At 42.1% G+C, this 17,587-nt stretch overlaps 3 protein-coding genes across 5 annotated transcripts in view; 2 read left to right on the top strand and 1 right to left on the bottom strand.

Annotated features, from left to right (window-relative positions):
• LOC309703515 (butyrophilin-like protein 2) overlaps positions 1 to 17,587 on the top strand; it is a 227,160-nt gene that overhangs the window by 158,562 nt on the left and 51,011 nt on the right. For 2 of the 3 annotated variants that reach the window (XR_014275914.1, XR_014275915.1), the window contains exon 7: positions 17,022 to 17,335. Coding sequence is in view for 1 of the 3 variants with exons in the window: in XM_082528407.1 (XP_082384533.1) it covers positions 13,540 to 13,900; positions 17,022 to 17,094 (434 nt within the window). In the remaining 2 variants the exon portion in view is untranslated. Of the gene's footprint in view, positions 1 to 13,539; positions 13,901 to 17,021; positions 17,336 to 17,587 lie in introns of those variants that run through there. The other variant, XM_082528407.1, reaches the window with a different exon arrangement.
• LOC309703684 (uncharacterized protein) overlaps positions 1 to 17,587 on the bottom strand; it is a 36,411-nt gene that overhangs the window by 9,891 nt on the left and 8,933 nt on the right. The gene's annotated exons all lie outside the window — the stretch shown is intronic.
• LOC309703463 (uncharacterized protein) overlaps positions 7,435 to 17,587 on the top strand; it is a 179,477-nt gene continuing 169,324 nt past the window's right edge. Inside the window, exon 1 of the mRNA XM_082528286.1 lies at positions 7,435 to 7,490. The gene's annotated coding sequence lies outside the window, so the exon portion shown is untranslated. The remainder of the gene's footprint in view (positions 7,491 to 17,587) is intronic.

The raw sequence follows: 17,587 nt of genomic DNA, 5'->3' as shown, positions 1-17,587 counted from the left end.
GTGTCACAGGTGACACATTTGGCGTTTTTTTGCTGGTTTGTCGGTAGGAGCTACTGAAACGCAAGACTGCCACACATCTGTTTGACCAACGCCAGTTGATCTAAACGCCAGTTGATCTGGAACACCGGTTCGAGCCCCGGCTTGGACAGTCTCGGTCGTTGTGTCCTTGACAGCACTTCACCTGTTGCCTACTGGTGGTGGTCAGAGGGCCCGGTGGCGCCAGTGTCCGGCAGCCTCGCCTCTGTCAGTGGCTACAATGTAGCTGCCATCACCAGTGTGTGAATGGGTGGATGACTGGTTGTGTAAAGTGCTTAGGGACTATTATAAAGGACTATATAAATACAGGCCATTTTTAACCTCATCTTTACTGTGTTTATATTCATATCTACATGATTCTTTCTTATTGCACCTTTAACAAACGTATCAGCCTGTTCATTTCCATCTACACAGATATGTGCAGGAATCCATAAAAATGTATTTCTATCCCTCGATGTTTGATTCTATAGATTAAATGAATTATATCAAAAACAATATCTTGTCTAGAATCTGAAAACATATTACATGTACTCACTAGTGTGCTAGTAGAGTCAAACCAAAAACCTGTGGTATACTGGTGCCTTCTCCAGTTTAAAGCCATTAAAATTGGCTCAGTAAAAACTGTTAAATCATCAGTAATATAAAATGTTACCAGATTTGTGTGGGTGTGTCAGACTGCAGCCTCAGGTTTATATTGTTATGTGATAACTCTAAGACAACCAGGTTGTATTACACAGTAACCACAGTAACGTAAATGTGATGTAACAAGTAGTGTAACAAAGTACTTTCTACACCGAGTTATTAAATTGGTGCATTGTTTTTAAGACAATCAGTAAAATTCTCCCTCTGTTAACATTCATGTTGATCCCAATAAATCAGTTTCTAAAGTCAAAGAGAGAACAGACTGCTGTGCTTCCTGTAATAATCACACAGGATTACAGCTGTTCTTGGCCTCAGTGCTTCGTGTTTTGCTCACAGCCTCAGAGTTTGGATGTGTTTGATTTTAAGAGTCTGTACCATCAGGTTTGCTGGACACACTCTCAAGCAAAGCCAGAAACTGGCACAGCGTTTGATTTTTAATTAATTACAAATATGTACATTTAAAAGATAAGACTGTGCTCAGGTTTCCTTCAGCCCAGGGTGGAAAATAATTAAACTTTCAGATGAGTCTCAAGTGTTTTTTACAGTAGGAGGAGATTTCCAGATCTGTATGTGAGGCTTCCTAACATCAGACTTCCTAACGGCTCCCCATCCACTCCCTCTTGGGAGTAAACAGCAATGGTTGTTGTTCTGCAGAGCTGCAGTTTCATGTTACATGTTTTAATATCATATTTTACATATTCATTTCAGAACCTTTAAAGATTGTTGATAAAAACTATTGTAGAGTTTTCCACTTTTCCACAAATTTCAGGCAAAAAGACTTAAAGAAATGAACACTGAAGGTATTTTCACTAGTCAAATTGAACCCGAACAGGATGTAAGGGTTACCGAGGAGCAGATATAGTGTGCTGCAGTGTAAGGTTAGAGGAAACTGCTCAAAGCAGTTTGCTGTTTTGGTGTTGGCTGTGGCCCAAACAGCCTGTGTGTTGTTACAAATACATGACACGCAGATCTGGATGATCTCTGAGCTGCTGTGTTTTGAAGGAAGAAAGCAATGACAGCGCTGAGTGTAAGATAAAGTGATATAAAGCAGGACAAAGCTTTACTGATCTTAACCTCCTAGGACCTGCCATCCACATATGTGGACATCACATTTTGGGTTATTTAGACTAAAATACTCAATCTTGCTCTACAAGGGCCTGATATCCACTTACGAGGACATTATACTGCTACTGGTCTATCGAAATTTTAAATGAATATCCTCATGTTTATGTTGATGAGAGTGTGGGGAGTGAGTTGGAGGGTGGGGTGGGCTGCTTTTAACCATGTAAAGCACTTTGTGCTACATCTTTGTATGAAAAGTGCTTTATAAATAAAGATTGATTGATTGATATGTGGCTCTCATGTTTTTCGAAAGAAAAATCAGGTAAAACAAATTTGGTAATTCTTTGTTTTTACATTCATTGGGTCCCAATCAGCCCAAATATCAAAGAGAAATTAAAAATATATGCAGTGGAAGAGTTCAGGTCTTAGGAGGTTAAAGTTCCAGTAAAATAAAGTGATAATAAATCATGTAAATGATACAGACCCTCATAAAGCTTCAGCTTTGGCTTCCTGTAAACCATCTGATTTCTTGCTTTTAAGGCTCTGATATCTATTCTGTATGACTTAAAGCAGTTATGACATGGTGTGATTTTCTCACTCAATAAAGGAATATTTTATATATCAGTCTACTCTTCATTCTATCAGAAACAGTTATCACAGCTTGTACATTTTCTTTTTACACATATATGTAAGCATTGAGCCAAATTTAATAATGCCAACATACTGAACGAACATTTGTCTCTTATATATGATACACCTATATATGCACCATCAAAGACACTTGTCTTTGAGTGAAGATTTAAGGTGATAGGAAATATAAATAACTGCAACTTGAATCTTTACTGAAGCTCAGTATTTGGCACAGAGTTCATGTTCACTGCTGTAATAACTAATAATGATTAATATAATAACTATAATATTGGCCGTATTATATTTTCATTACCAAAGTGAGATGACTTTGAACTCATGAACAACATTAACTATTTGTTATTTACTAACTGATCTTAAAATGACTGTTCAGTACAGAAGTGAAGCCCAACAATCATGTTTTACAGTCCTGTGGCCTCAGCCTCAGATACTCAACTAATCACACAAAGCTCTTGTAGAAACAAACAAACAACTGAACAAGATATGTTCTCCTTCATTTCTGTCAAACAAAGCTGTATGAAACGTTTCCAGCTGTTAGTATAATGGTTGCTAGGCAACCTGGGCAGCGCGATGGATGCTAGACCGTCCCATTTCACAAGCCTCTCACTTCCAGCCTTAGCGGTCTTTGAGTACGCGGCCCTTGTGGACCGTTAAGGCTGCGTACTTTAACCCTTTAAGACCTACCATAGAACCAAGTCTGCCAGAGCTTATATTATTATATTTTTACATGTTGTAGTGCCATTTTTGGGAGCATTTCAAGTTGCTATACATCAATACAACCATTATAGCCCAAATATTAATAATATGTTTAAATACAAAAAAGTTGCAAAAAATAGTTTACAACAACAGGAAAAATTTTTTTGAGTGTCTTCATAGTTTTATTTTTGAGATACACCAATTTTTATATACTGCAGAAAAATGAAAAACAATCCTATAATGCAGATTTGCAAAGAAAACAGCATGTGCATCAAAATAAACTATTTAAAGCAGTGCAATTTGAGTTCTAAGCATCCCAGAATCTATTCAGAAATGCATAGAGTCAAACATGACTTTTAAAAACACCAGTATAGGCTTATAAGGCCTACAAGTAAAAAACTACATTTTCCGCGAAAATGACGTCACTTCCGGTTTCGGGCAGGTAATGGCGGACATGCGATTGTACGCGCTGACGTGTATTTCAATGTAGGAAGTGTTATGAACAGCTGATCGGATCGGCAAAGCGTGTTTCTGGAATATTATGTTTTTGTTGCTGCAAGGGTGTCATGGTCCCTGTGCCTCCCCGGCCAGCCCAGTGTGGCCACAAGTGCTTGTTGTTTTACTCTCTCTCCGCTCCTCTCCACTCCCCTCGCCTTGCCCTCTCTCTCTCTCTCTCCTACCTGTCTGCCTGGGCGGAGCTCTGATTGGGCTCCCGCCCTTGGCCCACGCACCTGCAGCTGATCTCCGGTGATTTGCAGCTCTTCTTAAGGCAGGGGCTCTGAGCTACTCGTCGCTGGAATATTGAGTAACTCTCATTAGTATTGCCTGGCTTCATTGTAATCCTGTTGTTCCCGTGCTTGCCTCCGACTTACCCTCGTCTGTGTTAATAGGTTTACCTGGATCAGCCCTTTTGTGACCCCTGGACCCGGTGAGTATGAGTGGACTGCTTGTGTGAAGATTGTTTGGACAAGGAGCGGAGCAAGTGCGAAGAAGTTTGTTTCCCCAGCCTATTGATCCCCGGGACCGAAATACCGAAATTTTGCGAGGAAGAAAAGTGTGCTTTTTGATCGGTGGTGTGTGTCCAGCAAAGCTACTGACCTGGCGTCGATGCGTGAATTAATGCTGGTGGAGGAATTTAAGAACTGCATCCCCGAGCAGATCGCAGTATACCGCAGTGAACAGAAGGTTTCCTCATTACAGCATGCTGCAACACTGGCTGATGAGTTTGTTCTCATCCATAAAACCAGTGCCATTAAGGACGACAGACACGATGACCTACTGAAGGTTAGTGATGTGCCCACTACACAGTACCCAAAGAGTGAGGTACTAATGTCTCATCCTAAAGCAGAACAAAAGTGTTTCTTCTTTTTTAAGCCTGGCCATTTAATGGCAAATTGTAAGACCTACAAACAGAAACAGCCGGTCTCGAGGGCTAGGAGTGTGCCAGCTAGGAAAGCTGATACAAGGGGGTTTGTTACTGGTCCCCTCACTCACACGCCTAGACCTCTTCGTGGGGATGTAACATCTATATAGCACATTTAAAATCGGAGGTACACCAAAGTGCTTCACAAAATCCAATAAAACAGTAGCAAAATACAAAAGCAGATAAGCTAGCAGGTTGGAGGCAATGATTAAGCAAGCATACAAGTACACAGACAAGGAAGTAAGACTTGAAGATAAACTTGACAAGCTGATATCGACATAACGGGGGAAACAACGTCCACCTTTGCAGTAGCAATTGACCGCAAAATAAAGCTACCAGATGTGTACAACTCTAAATCCGGTCTTAAAACAGGAAGTTAGCATTTTCTAGTACAAAGGCTCTATTGGGAGCCAGTAAAGGTCAGAGAGTGATAGACTCAAACCTACCAGTACCAGTTAAAATGCCAGCCGCAGCATTTTGGGCGAGTTGCAATTTATGAAGAAGGGCAGAATGAAGCCCAGTGTCTAAGGAGTTGCAATAGTGTAACTTGGATGTGACAAAGGCATAGATAAGTTTTTCTAGATCCTGACGTGTTGAGTATGGCTTGGCCTTAGCGTTTAAACAAAGTTGATAGAAACAAGACTTAATAACAGAGGACATATGCTTGTCAAACTTAAAAGAGCTATCCAGGTAAACACCCAAATTACGTGCGAAATCAGAAAGAAAATTAGCGAAGGGCCCGAGGAGACCAGTTAGATGGGCCCTTGGAGTATAACTGTCAAAGATTACATTTTCTGACATTTAGAATAAGGGAATTGCTCAGCAGCCAGTCTTTAACTTCACTTATACAATCGAAGAAGCGATGCATCGACAGTGTACCATCCTCAGTCAACTCAAAATAAATTTGAATGTCATCTGCATAGCAATGATAAGAGAGTTTGTACTTTTAAATAATACAACCAAGGGATGGAGAAAATACAGTCATGAAAAGCACTTAGACCTGATGTGAACTAGAATACCACTCAACTAAATCCTAATTAATAATGGCAACACAAGAATTAAGCATATATTTAATATAATATAACAACTCAAAAAATACACAATGAACTCAAAATGCTGGATCACAGACCCAGCCCCTGACAAAGTAGCCCTAAACTCAGTGGACAACATCATTTTAACTCGCTTCCATTAACTTCAGTTTGCTGATAATACTTTAACTCAGTGGCTCCCATATTGGGGGGCCACTGCGGGGGGGTATAAATTTACAAAAAAGATAGCTTGGACACTGCTAGCGTAATGGACAGGTTTTTTGATGGGGCTCCCACACAAACGCAAAGCAGAGCATCGCCAAATATACTTTCAAACCAAAGGCTAGAACATATGATGAAGGTAGATACCCCCGAGGGAATTTGTTTCGCCTGTGTCGCTGGGCTCTCCAAATCACGGACAAACATTATCCCACATTCTTGATTTTTAGTTCACAAACACTTCTTACAATGAGATGTTGGTAATGTTAGCTCTTTATACAGTAAAGTTACAATGGGATACAAATAATATCAGGCTGAACCTGCCACAGTTTGTTCCCCCTGTCCAAATCACAGACAAACAGTATTCCACAGCTTACATTTTTACAGTTTGTATTTTTAAACCCATTTTGCACAGAGGCATTTTTTTGAAAAATGTATTGCTAGCAACGTTGAATATTATTACACAGGAAAAAAAACAACTATACGTAAAATAATTACACCATGAAGAGGGTTTTACTAAAGGTTTGCGTTGTGAAATAAACTGCAATGGACTTTGAAAACAAAGTGTGTGTGTGTGTGTGTGTGTGTGTGTGTGTGTGTGTGTGATAGAGAGTTAGTGGGGCGGGGGCGCTAGCAAAAAAAGAAAAAGGTTTGGGAACCACCGCTTTGTATACTACGGAGCCCCGCAAGGGACATGGGAGAAAAAAAATTACGATGAACTTTTGCGGGATCTCGCAAAACTTGAATTCCAATAATGGCGGCAGCTACTTAGTTAGATATCTGCTCAGTTTACAAGACATCACATATTTGCAAAAGTGCTCCAACATTTTCGGAGATCTGGCACCCACCATCTCGAAGCTAACGGGAGGTCGAGACCTACTACAGCTGGGAGGAACACTGCTTTTGCGGCACATCGTGCCTCAACCTCCAGGTCGGCTTTGAGCTGGCTGCCTCCGAAGAATGCGGCTAAAACTTTTACGAGATTTCGCAAAAGTTTTGCGAGATCCCGAGTTTGTTTTGCGAGATCCCGAGTTTGTTTTGCGAGATCTCGCAAAAGTCCGTCTTAATTTTTTTTTTTCTCCCATGTCCCTTGCGGGGCTCCGTAGTATATGCCCTTTAAAACAACTGGAGGAAACAGCCGCCCTGCAAAAATTCCACAAGACTGTCTTCCTGTTTATTCTGCTGTGGCTGATCCATATCAGCAGGAAGTGGGACGAGATGTGATGCCCTCCCTTCAACAGTGGATTTAAAATTTTATACTGTAACAAAATCTATTTCACCATAACTACAGGCCTTTTAAAAATATTATACTATTTATGATAGAGATGTGTATGTATAATACACTTGCATAAAAATATCACAGAACTTTATATTAGAAGTTTTTGTCCAGAAAGTCAAGTGTGAGGTTTAAAACATGATCAGAGATCTTGCTGAAACATATTTGAGATCATAAATTCGAATAAAACACGGTTTCTTCCAAACAGAAAATAATCTGAAGTGTTTTAGTATCTTGGCTGTCCACTGAAACACATACAGTGAGTGGCTTCATCCAGTAAACTCATGTTACAGACTTTGTTGTCTAAAAGCACAAACAGCTGTGTCGTTGTGTTTGCATTCAAGGAGCGCTCTTACCGAGTACGAGGAGCAGGAGCGGCAGCAACATCTTCATCTCCAGTTAAAGTCCTGATAACAACAACACGCAGCTGCTGCTGCACTAAAGGTTTGGTCCTCTTAAGGTAGACGGAGCAGTCCTGATAATTTCCTGTTGATCCTTCAAAATAAAATATTTTTATTGCAATCCACTTTCACAATTAAACTCAGAAGAGAAACGACATGTACCGTCTACTAGGCTGACCCTCCACTGCTTTTAGTAACATGTGTTTGCTGCTCTGTGGGGTTATTCTGCTCCCATTTTAAACTAACATTTAGAAATTACATTTTAAACTTTACAAAACTGACAGTAGGTTTTTAAGGTTTCTCCAAAAAAAAATTACATTCCTGCATAAACAAACTTTAAAAGTCTCATATCTAAAGACTTAAGCAAAACACTGAAATAGCCAAAAAAAGAAAAAAAAAAAGTCCTGCAGCATAACAAAGTAAAAAAAAGTAAAAAGAAAAAATCTAAGTACCTGGACGACAAACTGTATATACTGTATATTAATTGTAATATTAATTAAACTAAATGTATCATCAAAGAAAGCTAAAGTGCTGGTCATCGAAAATATCGTGGGTCTCGAAAAAAAAATATCAGTGAGCAACATGATCTGGACTCTAATCAAGGCAACAAACAACCATTGTTTGCAACAACGACGTAACAGCGTTACAAGTAACGGTGTTACTAATGCCCCTGCACCCATGCTGGTCCCCAGGGTGAGGTCAGCCAGGATACAGCCTGTCTCCACACCCATTCCTACGCCCCGGGTGGGAGCGATTAGTGTCCAGAAGGTGCCTGCACCCGTTCGTGTGTCCGCTGGAGGCTCAGGTGAGCCCGTCCTGCAGTTTTCCTCATGTTCTGGTGGCGAAGTAGTTCAGCTTAATGCTTATCCACCACCACTTCAAACTTCATTACAACAACCACCACAACCTCTGCTCCAGTCTCTAGCTCTGTTACCAGCTCAGTTTTCTGCTCAGTCTTCAGCTCAGGCATGCCGTGATGGGTCTTTTTTTTTTTTTTTTTTTTTTTTTGCCTGTCCCATTTGGTTCTTTAGCCGTCAGAATTGTTGTCTGAAGACCAACAAGGATACCAATGGATTTTTTTTGCCAAATGGATCATCGTGGCATTGCCGTATTGGTCCATTTGATTGACCTTTGTTTTTATTATTTATTTTATTTTCAGATGTTACAGACGGGACAGACATGAGTGAGGGATAGGAAAGGGAGAAAGAAAGAGGAAGGAAAAGAAAAACAGAAGGGGAGAGGGACAGTGAGAAAGGGGGGGAATCTCCTGGATCACCTGTTGAGAGAGAAAGAATAGAAAACGAGCAAAAAAAACTAAGCAACATACTAAACACAACACTGTTACACCCCGGCCTAGGCAACCGGAGTGCAACACGAAAAAAAGTAAAAATAAAGAAAAAAAAACACACACAAAAAAACCCCACTAAAGCTCACCACCAAAAATCCCAAAACGAAAGTATCGACAACTGTTTCTCCAAAGCAAAATACGATAATTATTTACATCAAAACACAAAACGTCAAACTATTTACAACGGGGGGGAAGATCGCGACCATGACATACTGAAACACAAGGCTTAAATACATAGAAGGAGCAATCAGGGAATGGACCACAGGAGGGAAACACAGCTGGGGCAAATTAGAACTGACGAGACAGGGAAAATGTAAACTGAACACACTAAGATAACACAGACTTTCAAAGTAAAGCAGGAAATACATAACAGTCACGCAAAAACAAAACACTGACAACACCGAAACGTAACATTTCCCCCTACCCAAAAATCAAACATGTAACCCCAAGTGAAATGTTTGATCAAAAGCGGATGAAGGCTGGTGGAGGCTGGAGCGGTCCCACGGACCCTCCAGCAGACGACGAAGGCCGGGGCGGTCCCACGGACCCTCCAGCGAAGGCGGATGAAGGCTGGAGCGGTCCCACGGACCCTCCAGCGACGACAAAGGCTGGGGCGGTCCCCAGACCCCCCAGCGAAGGCAATCCCGGACCCTCCAGCGAAGACAGACGGCTGAAGCGGTCCCTCCCTCGGACCATGTCCATGTCCAGCCCATATGGCACCGGCCGCCGTCCCGCCGGCGACGCTGATGGCTGGACGGGTCCTCCAGTGGAAACGGAAAACTGGAGCGGGCCCTCGGATCCTCCAGCGAAGACAGACCAGCTGGACGAGCCCCCATATGTTACACCCCGGCCTAGGCAACCGGAGTGCAACACGAAAAAAGTAAAAATAAAGAAAAAAAAACACACACAAAAAAACCCCACTAAAGCTCACCACCAAAAATCCCAAAACGAAAGTATCGACAACTGTTTCTCCAAAGCAAAATACGATAATTATTTACATCAAAACACAAACCGTCAAACTATTTACAACGGGGGGGAAGATCGCGACCATGACATACTGAAACACAAGGCTTAAATACATAGAAGGAGCAATCAGGGAATGGACCACAGGAGGGAAACACAGCTGGGGCAAATTAGAACTGACAAGACAGGGAAAATGTAAACTGAACACACTAAGATAACACAGACTTTCAAAGTAAAGCAGGAAATACATAACAGTCACGCAAAAACAAAACACTGACAACACCGAAACGTAACAACACCATCGCATTAATCTAGCTAGGTGTAGGAGCCATATGAGTTGTTTCCGTCTGACTAAGTGGGTTGGTTTAAATGGACTCACTGTATTGGTGCATGGGTGTGGGGCGTGTCTCATGGGTGTGGTAAATGTGGTTGCACTCACTTGTACACAGCACCTGATGTTGATGAGCAGAAAGGTAGGGTGAGCACGAGGCAAAACTTTCTGTTGACCGCAACATGTCGTAACATACCGCAACTTGAGCACAATTTGAATGATTTGATATATTTGACTGTAACTTGATGGTGTTTGTATATTTATGCACTAATTGCTGCCATAGACCAGTTTGGAGTTTTTGACATAGTAGCTGGTGCATTTATTTGTAAGTTGCAGTTATTTGCTTGTGCAGTCTGTGCGTTTGTTTGACGGTTGATCCCATGTGCTGATTTATAGTTTGGACAGTTGCATGTGTAAATAAAGAAGCAAATGATACAGAAGTGTTTGTGCGTTAATTGTTGCGCGTCATCGGTGTCCTCATGTTTAGCCTGCCGCGGCCATTGGTTGGAGTAGCCGCAACACTAGGTGTAAACAGCAGTAAATACTAAATATTGAATATTGTTGTGCAGCACGCAGGACAGACAGCGCACAATGTGCTTTGAAGTAGTAGCCAAGAAAGGTGTAATTTAAGTCTACGAACAGTGAACACCCGTGTGCACACCTGTGTGGATCAGCGCGCTTGTATTCAAATGGTTTCCACATGTAATGGTCTGCAAGAGGATGTAGAGAGCCATAGCCTCGTCCCCCAGGGCATGAAGCAGGCATGGAGGAGATCCAGGCCCCAGACATCCAGAGGCCCCAGAGTGTGAGAGCCCAAGGAGGACCACCGGAGGGGCATCAGTGCATGGGAAGGGCTGAGGATCCCCAGACGAGGGGTCACCCAGTAGCCACCGAGTAGAAGCTAGAGGGGGCTGCACCGGCGTGCCCACCGGCTCTGCCGGCAGCCAGCTGTGCCAGAGTGAACCGAGCCAGAGGCCCGAGGGCCCCCGCGCCCCGGAAGAGGCCTGACCGAGCAACAGGCGCCAGGCCCCGCCAAGTAGCCACCGGGAGTGAGCTGTGCTGTGATGTTTTCGACCCTCTGTTCCCTGAGCTCTGGTAGTTTGTTTTATTTTATTTTATTTTTTTTTTGGTTTTGTAAACCATTTCTTTTGGACTGTTCCTTGCGCTCCTGTGCCTTTTGTGAATATTTTATTTGGACTTGTTTTTGTTATTCACATTTCACACATACAGTCTGCCCCTGCTAGACTGTGACAGTTCAAAGGTGGAAAACAGACACTGATGAAGGGGGGGGAAAAGTGATGTGAGTGAGAGCGATAAATAATATATACAATCAGTGAAAAGATTTTTCACTGAGATTTAAAAACTGTCTAGTGTTTGTTTGAGTTTGGGAACTGAAGAGGAGTTTGTGCCCAGAAACGGCTAATGATGTCAGACTTAAAAGGTGGATTGGTATTACTTCTGCTGCTTCTACAGCTGATACTGTGGTTTCTTGTCCTCTCAGACCAGCAGGTGGAGGTGAAGGTGAAGGAAGGGTCATAGTCTGTCATCCTGCCCTGCAAAACAACACCTGATCTGCCTGAGGACACCATAGTGGAGTCGACTCACTCTGACCGAGAACTTATTGTGGTCCATGTGTATTCAAACAACAGTGACCACCTTAAAAAACAGGACGACCTTTACTGTGGTCGCACAAAGATGAACGAAGACCTGCTGAGAACCGGAGACCTCAGTCTGACCCTGAAATACCCCACAGATGGAGACAGTGGAGGATACATCTGCACCATCTACAGGGACAAAGACATCCTGAGACAGAAAGTAGTGCGGCAACATGTGTTCCTGTCAGGTGGCTGTCAGTGGCTCAGATTACCTTCAACATTCAAAGGTCAGAGGTCATAATTTATTTATTTATTTTTTTGTTTCTCCACAGAATGATTTCCACCCTGGGCCACAGCTGTTCTGCTTCTTCTTGTTCTTGTGGTTTCTGGAGGTCTCATATATTATTTCCGGCACTATTTCATGTCAGGTGAGTGTCTCCTCCTACACTACCCATAATGCCGATGGTCAGCAGGTGTCCTCTGGTGGCTCCTTGACTGCGGCTCACACAAACTTGTTCCAGAAGCTGAAAGAGTTGAGAGTTACAAACAGCTGATACAGAGAGCTGAAGAGAAACTTCCAGGTTTGTTCCAGAAGTCAGAAAACCTCCTTCAGACTCAGTCATTGATCAGTGAAACAGCTCCACAACATGACTTTACTAAACAGTGTGTGTGCTTCACTGCAGTGATCTGACACAGAGGCTGCATGTGGACAAGCTGTTCTTCTTCTGTGGTGGTAAACAGCAGCTGACATGGAAACATGTGCTGACAGTAAATGTTGCAGCAGCTTCAGTAAATGTTCCTCCTTGAGATGTGCTCAGTCATGTGGTGGAGAGCTTCAGATGTTCAGACACACGAGATCTTCATGGTTTCTGTGCTGATGTGTGTGAGACATGGCCGACTGTGGAGGCTCAGTCTGTCTGTGCTTCTGCTCTTCATCCAACATGTCTGCAGCACTTTACAGGACGCTGCAGACTAGTTACCAAAGAACGAGTCAGGAACACATCAGGAACAAACTGAGGCTACGTTCACACTGCAGATCTTGATGCTCAATTCCGATTTTTTTTTTTGATCAAATCCGTTTTTTTTTGTTTTTTTTTGTTTTTTTTTTGTCTGCTCGTTCACACTACAAATAAAATGCGACCGCAAACGAGCTCTAGTGTGAACGCTCAAAGCGGCAAAAGAAGACGTCACACACAACGTGCTCTGTTTAGACCCAGAGCAAACAGTATTGTATGACTGATGGCCCTTAATATAAAGACTTCGGACTTCACGTTTCCCAATTTTTGCTTTAAGTTATTTTGTTATTTACATAATAATGTAGATAACCTAATAATGATCCTTATTGCTGTTTTAGAGAGGAGCGGTGCTTCAAATGATAGTTGCAGATTTCTGTCAGAATCTGCAGATTATGCAGTACAAATAAAATGTTCACGTTTCTCCAACGTTGTCTTCCCAGCAGTTTCACCGGATGGCCAGGAAACGTTCCTGATGTCTTATCGGGCGCTTCTCCGGCGCTGATAATTGGCGTCTGTCTTGTGTCAGTGACGTAAAAGACGGATTTAATGCGACTTGACCGTTCACACAGCAGTCGCTTTCTGAAACATCGGATATGTATCGGATTCAGGACCACATACGAAAGTGACCCAGATCGGATTTGAAAATATCGGATTTGTGCCGTTCACACTGTCACACCATGATCGGATATGGGTCGCATAGGGTCAAAAAAAATCGGATTTGATGCGCTTTTGCCTGCAGTGTGAACGTAGCCTGAGACACAATCTGACTGAGACTAGAAGACAAGGAGGGACAGGGAGGTCATGTGACCATCACAGCTGCTGCTGATGTCATCATGCTGTGCTTTGTCCTCAAAGGTCACAAGGTCGAGGTGGATTCAGGGGTGGAGTCTGTCCTGCTGTCCTGCAAAACCACAGTTTGCCTGCCTAAAGATGCTAAAGTGGAGTGGATGGATAGCGGTCACAGGACAGTTCAAGAACAGTTCTGTCCAGCCTACAGAACAGGACCAGTTTTACATAAATCGGACAAAGATGCAGAGAAACCTGCTAAAAACTCGCAACCTCAGTCTGACCCTGAAACACCCCACAGACTGGGACACAAAGACCTACACCTGCACCGTCTACAGCAGGGAGGGAAATATCTGACGTGCTCTTCTTGGTATGAACTCATACTGCTGCTCACACCTCGAAGTTCCACCTTATCAACACAGCCACAGAAGTAAGAACATCTCTATCTTCCATCATACTAACCTTCTATGAATCCTTTACAGATACAGTTATTTTATTGTATTTTTTGCCAAATTCCTATAATGCATGCCAATTGTCTAAATGCAATACAGGCTAGAAAGTAGGCTGGATTTGCATGTAGGCAATCCTTTCTTAGTGGCCTTTCCAATAAAATAAGTGGCCCTCCCAGAAAGTACAGGGTGCTTGTGCCTTATTCACAGGCCGCATTATAAAGTGTTACCAATACATTACCCCATCTGAGTCACCCTCATCACAGAAACCTCTCTGTGATCACCACAGTCTAGGGTGGACATGAAGGATCTGCTTAGATCATTGTTCTCTTTGTCCTGTTTCCTTTAAGGAGACCAGCATGTTTGATAATACAATTTACTGGACAGTGTTGCATTTATCTTTTTCCTTATTCGGCTTCAGTATAACAATTAATTATAAATCAAGGAAATTTTGATACTGCTTAAAGCCTTAGGACACTTCTATAATGAAATTACAATAAAGATAAAAAGTCTCAAATAGTTTCTAATCAAAATAAATAAGAATTCAGTCTATTGCTGATCTTTCTCATCACTCTGCTTGTAATGTATGTTTGCACTGATTGCTGATCACGCCTCAGTATTGGCCTCCGTCAGAAGGAATGGTACTCCACAGCGATGTAGTTCAAAGAAGTTTAATGAAGGAGGTGACAGATGGCATCAACAGGATGAACAACATTGGTAGGGCGTAGCCGAATTGTAATATAGTAAAGTGTAGGTGAAGAGTGTGTGTGTTTGTGTGTGGTCATCTGTAAACAGAAAGAACACATATTCAATTCAATTCAATTTTATTTATATAACGCCAAATCACAACACAAGTCGGTCAAGGCGACTTATGTATTAATCAATATAAGTAGCACAATGCTGCGTATACAGTTTGTGGGTTTCCAACAGAATGTTATACAATTAATAATGACATAGCCACTAGATGGCACCTTAACATAAATGAATTTTCTACATTACAACTACTCAAGCAATAACCATAAAGATACATAGTTACATCCACGTACAACTACAATGCTCAACAGTAAGTTATATATGACATGAAATATGGACTGAGCCAAGGCTGCCTGTAGTAGCCCCAAAAGCTGCATCGTAGCAATAGCAACGGCACTAGCACTTAGCAAATCCAGATAAAGTTAAACAAACATCACTCTTTTCTTACAATACTCACACACAGTATTAACTCACACAGGGACGCAGGTAAATGCATTACAACTCTGAGACACCTCTCAGCCGCGCCGAACCACACTGAACGTGTTCCCAACCGGAAGTACAATACTGAGGTGCATTAGTGATGCGCGAATCATGAATGAATTGTTCAATACTCGAGAATCACTTTACTGACTCATGAATCATGAGCCCAACAAGCCCAATTGACTCACTGACTCATCCCTGTTGCTGTTAGCAGCAATGTATCTAGCTTATAATTAAAATTGTGGAGAAAAACACAACATCCAGTATCTTAACAAAAAAATTCTGCTCTGAACTGGAAGAAAAAACCCTGAGCAGAAGCTCACATCAAGAAAATAGCTCCTCGGTTAACAGTAGCATCGCTCTGCTAACATGCTAACAGCACATTTGAGCTACTCAGCCCCTCCCTCCTGTGCTGAATCATAGAGCGAACTGTCCATACCCGATCCGTACCGGAAACCCGATTGGTACCCCGCATGCGCAAATCTTACGTCATTTCCTCTCTTTGCCAACATTCAATATATTTGAATGATACGGTTAGCGCCCAGTTAGCTCCTAGCATTTCTCAACAGCTCTGCCTCCTTTTCGACTACCGGGACATTTAAACTATGGATAATCCGTATACAAACAAATTCACGCTTTTCTCCTCAACAGAGAGCGTCCCCCGATTGAACAACAGCGCCGTAAAATAAGAAGAATGGTGCCTAATGACAGAGTTAATAATACTGACTTTGTAACATGTCACATGAAGATTCAGCAGCCAGATGAAGTGTTTACTGACAGTGATAGCGGACATCATCATCACTATTCCAACAATCCTCTCCACACAGACAAGCATAAACACACTCTACTATCACTAAATCAAATTTAACACACGTTTGTAATGACGCTAATTCAGTTTACAATAGGCTTCATTCGCTCAGTCACCAGGTGGCGGTATCCTCATACACTGGGGAGTACACTGCCATTAAACGAACAGAAGAAGAAGAAAACCCCTGCACATGCGCGGTACGGATCGGGTAGACCCGATTTTTACGGTCCGACTTTGCACATGTGCAGTAAGGATCGGAGTCCTGATCTGTCACTATCTTTTAATTTTTTTGTTTTTGTCTCCATTGTATTAAATGTTTCATTATCGGAAACATTTTAAGAGATACTTGTTATACTTAACATCTTAACAGATACTCTGACCCGTAACTATGGTAAAATGCCTCGACCGGAAGTAGACACCTTTCGCGCATGCGGGGTACCGATCAGGTTTCCGGTACGGATCGGGTAGTGACACGAACGAATCACTCACTCACTCACTCACTCACCCCCTCCCTCCTGGCTCACAGCTTCTTCTTCTTGGTTGGCAACCAATGTTAAGGCGCATTACCGCCCCCTGGCTCACAGCTCAGTGGACATTTAGATGAGAAAATATATATTTAACACATTTAAGGAAAATACTAATAAAATAAAAATAAACAAAATAAATGTTTATTAAGCAATTTTGATAGGAAATTGCTTAATTTTAGAAATGTTTTTGCTCTATAAAATAGTTGTTTTGTGTTTTGTTTTTTTTGTGTTTTGTTTGTTTTTTAGAATCATTCATCTTAGCAGTAGGATTTACATGAAAAGAGAAACAAATTAAGTTTGAGTGAAAATGTACATTTTTTTTTTTTTTGCACTCTCTGGACAACTGACTCAATGAATCAAATGACTCAAAAAAGCCGATTCACTTTGGTGAGTGATTCATTAATACTCGATTCAGTAAAAAGAATCAAATTTACCATCACTAAGGTGCATCATGGGTAACGTAGTATAAACAAGGTGCAGTACCAAGCGGACTTTTAACACTGCTTCTCAAACACTTCCTCCTCTGTCTCTCAGTCCCCCAGGTGGAGGTGGATTCAGAGGTGGAGTCTGTCCAGCTGCTCTGCAAAGCCACACTTCCCCTGCCTGAAGATGCTAAAGTGCAGTGGATTGACAGACAAGACAGGAAGGTCCATGTGTTTCAGAACGGCTCTGACCAGCCTGAAAAACACCACAGTCGTTACAGAGACCGAACAAAGATGCATGAAGACCTGCTGAAAACTGGAGACCTCAGTCTGATGCTGACAGAGATATAAAGACCTTCACCTGCACCGTCTAAAACAGGGAGGGACACATCCTGCTGAAGAAACAAGTGCTGCTGAAAGTCAGAGGTCAGTGCTGTAGATACAGGTCAGAGGTCATATTGTAAGTTTGACTCCTGTTATCTGTTTCCAAGTATTTCAGTCATTGTCATCAGTGCTGATCAGAAGCTGATTGAAGGTAAACATTTATTCAAATGTGTGAAGTAAGCCTGCACTCTAAAGGAGTGAAGTGCTCTCCTCAGATAATATAACACTGTGAGGCTTTACAGTATGTTGGGGCCTGATTATTCAAGATGTGTGAGGAGCAGGATTTAAAAAAGC

The sequence above is a fragment of the Aulonocara stuartgranti genome (genome assembly GCF_965226115.1).
Source record: "Aulonocara stuartgranti genome assembly, chromosome: 3".
Classification (NCBI taxonomy): domain Eukaryota; kingdom Metazoa; phylum Chordata; class Actinopteri; order Cichliformes; family Cichlidae; genus Aulonocara; species Aulonocara stuartgranti.
The sequence above is the reverse complement of the archived record's forward strand: the minus strand, read 5'-3'. Positions and strand labels throughout refer to the sequence as shown.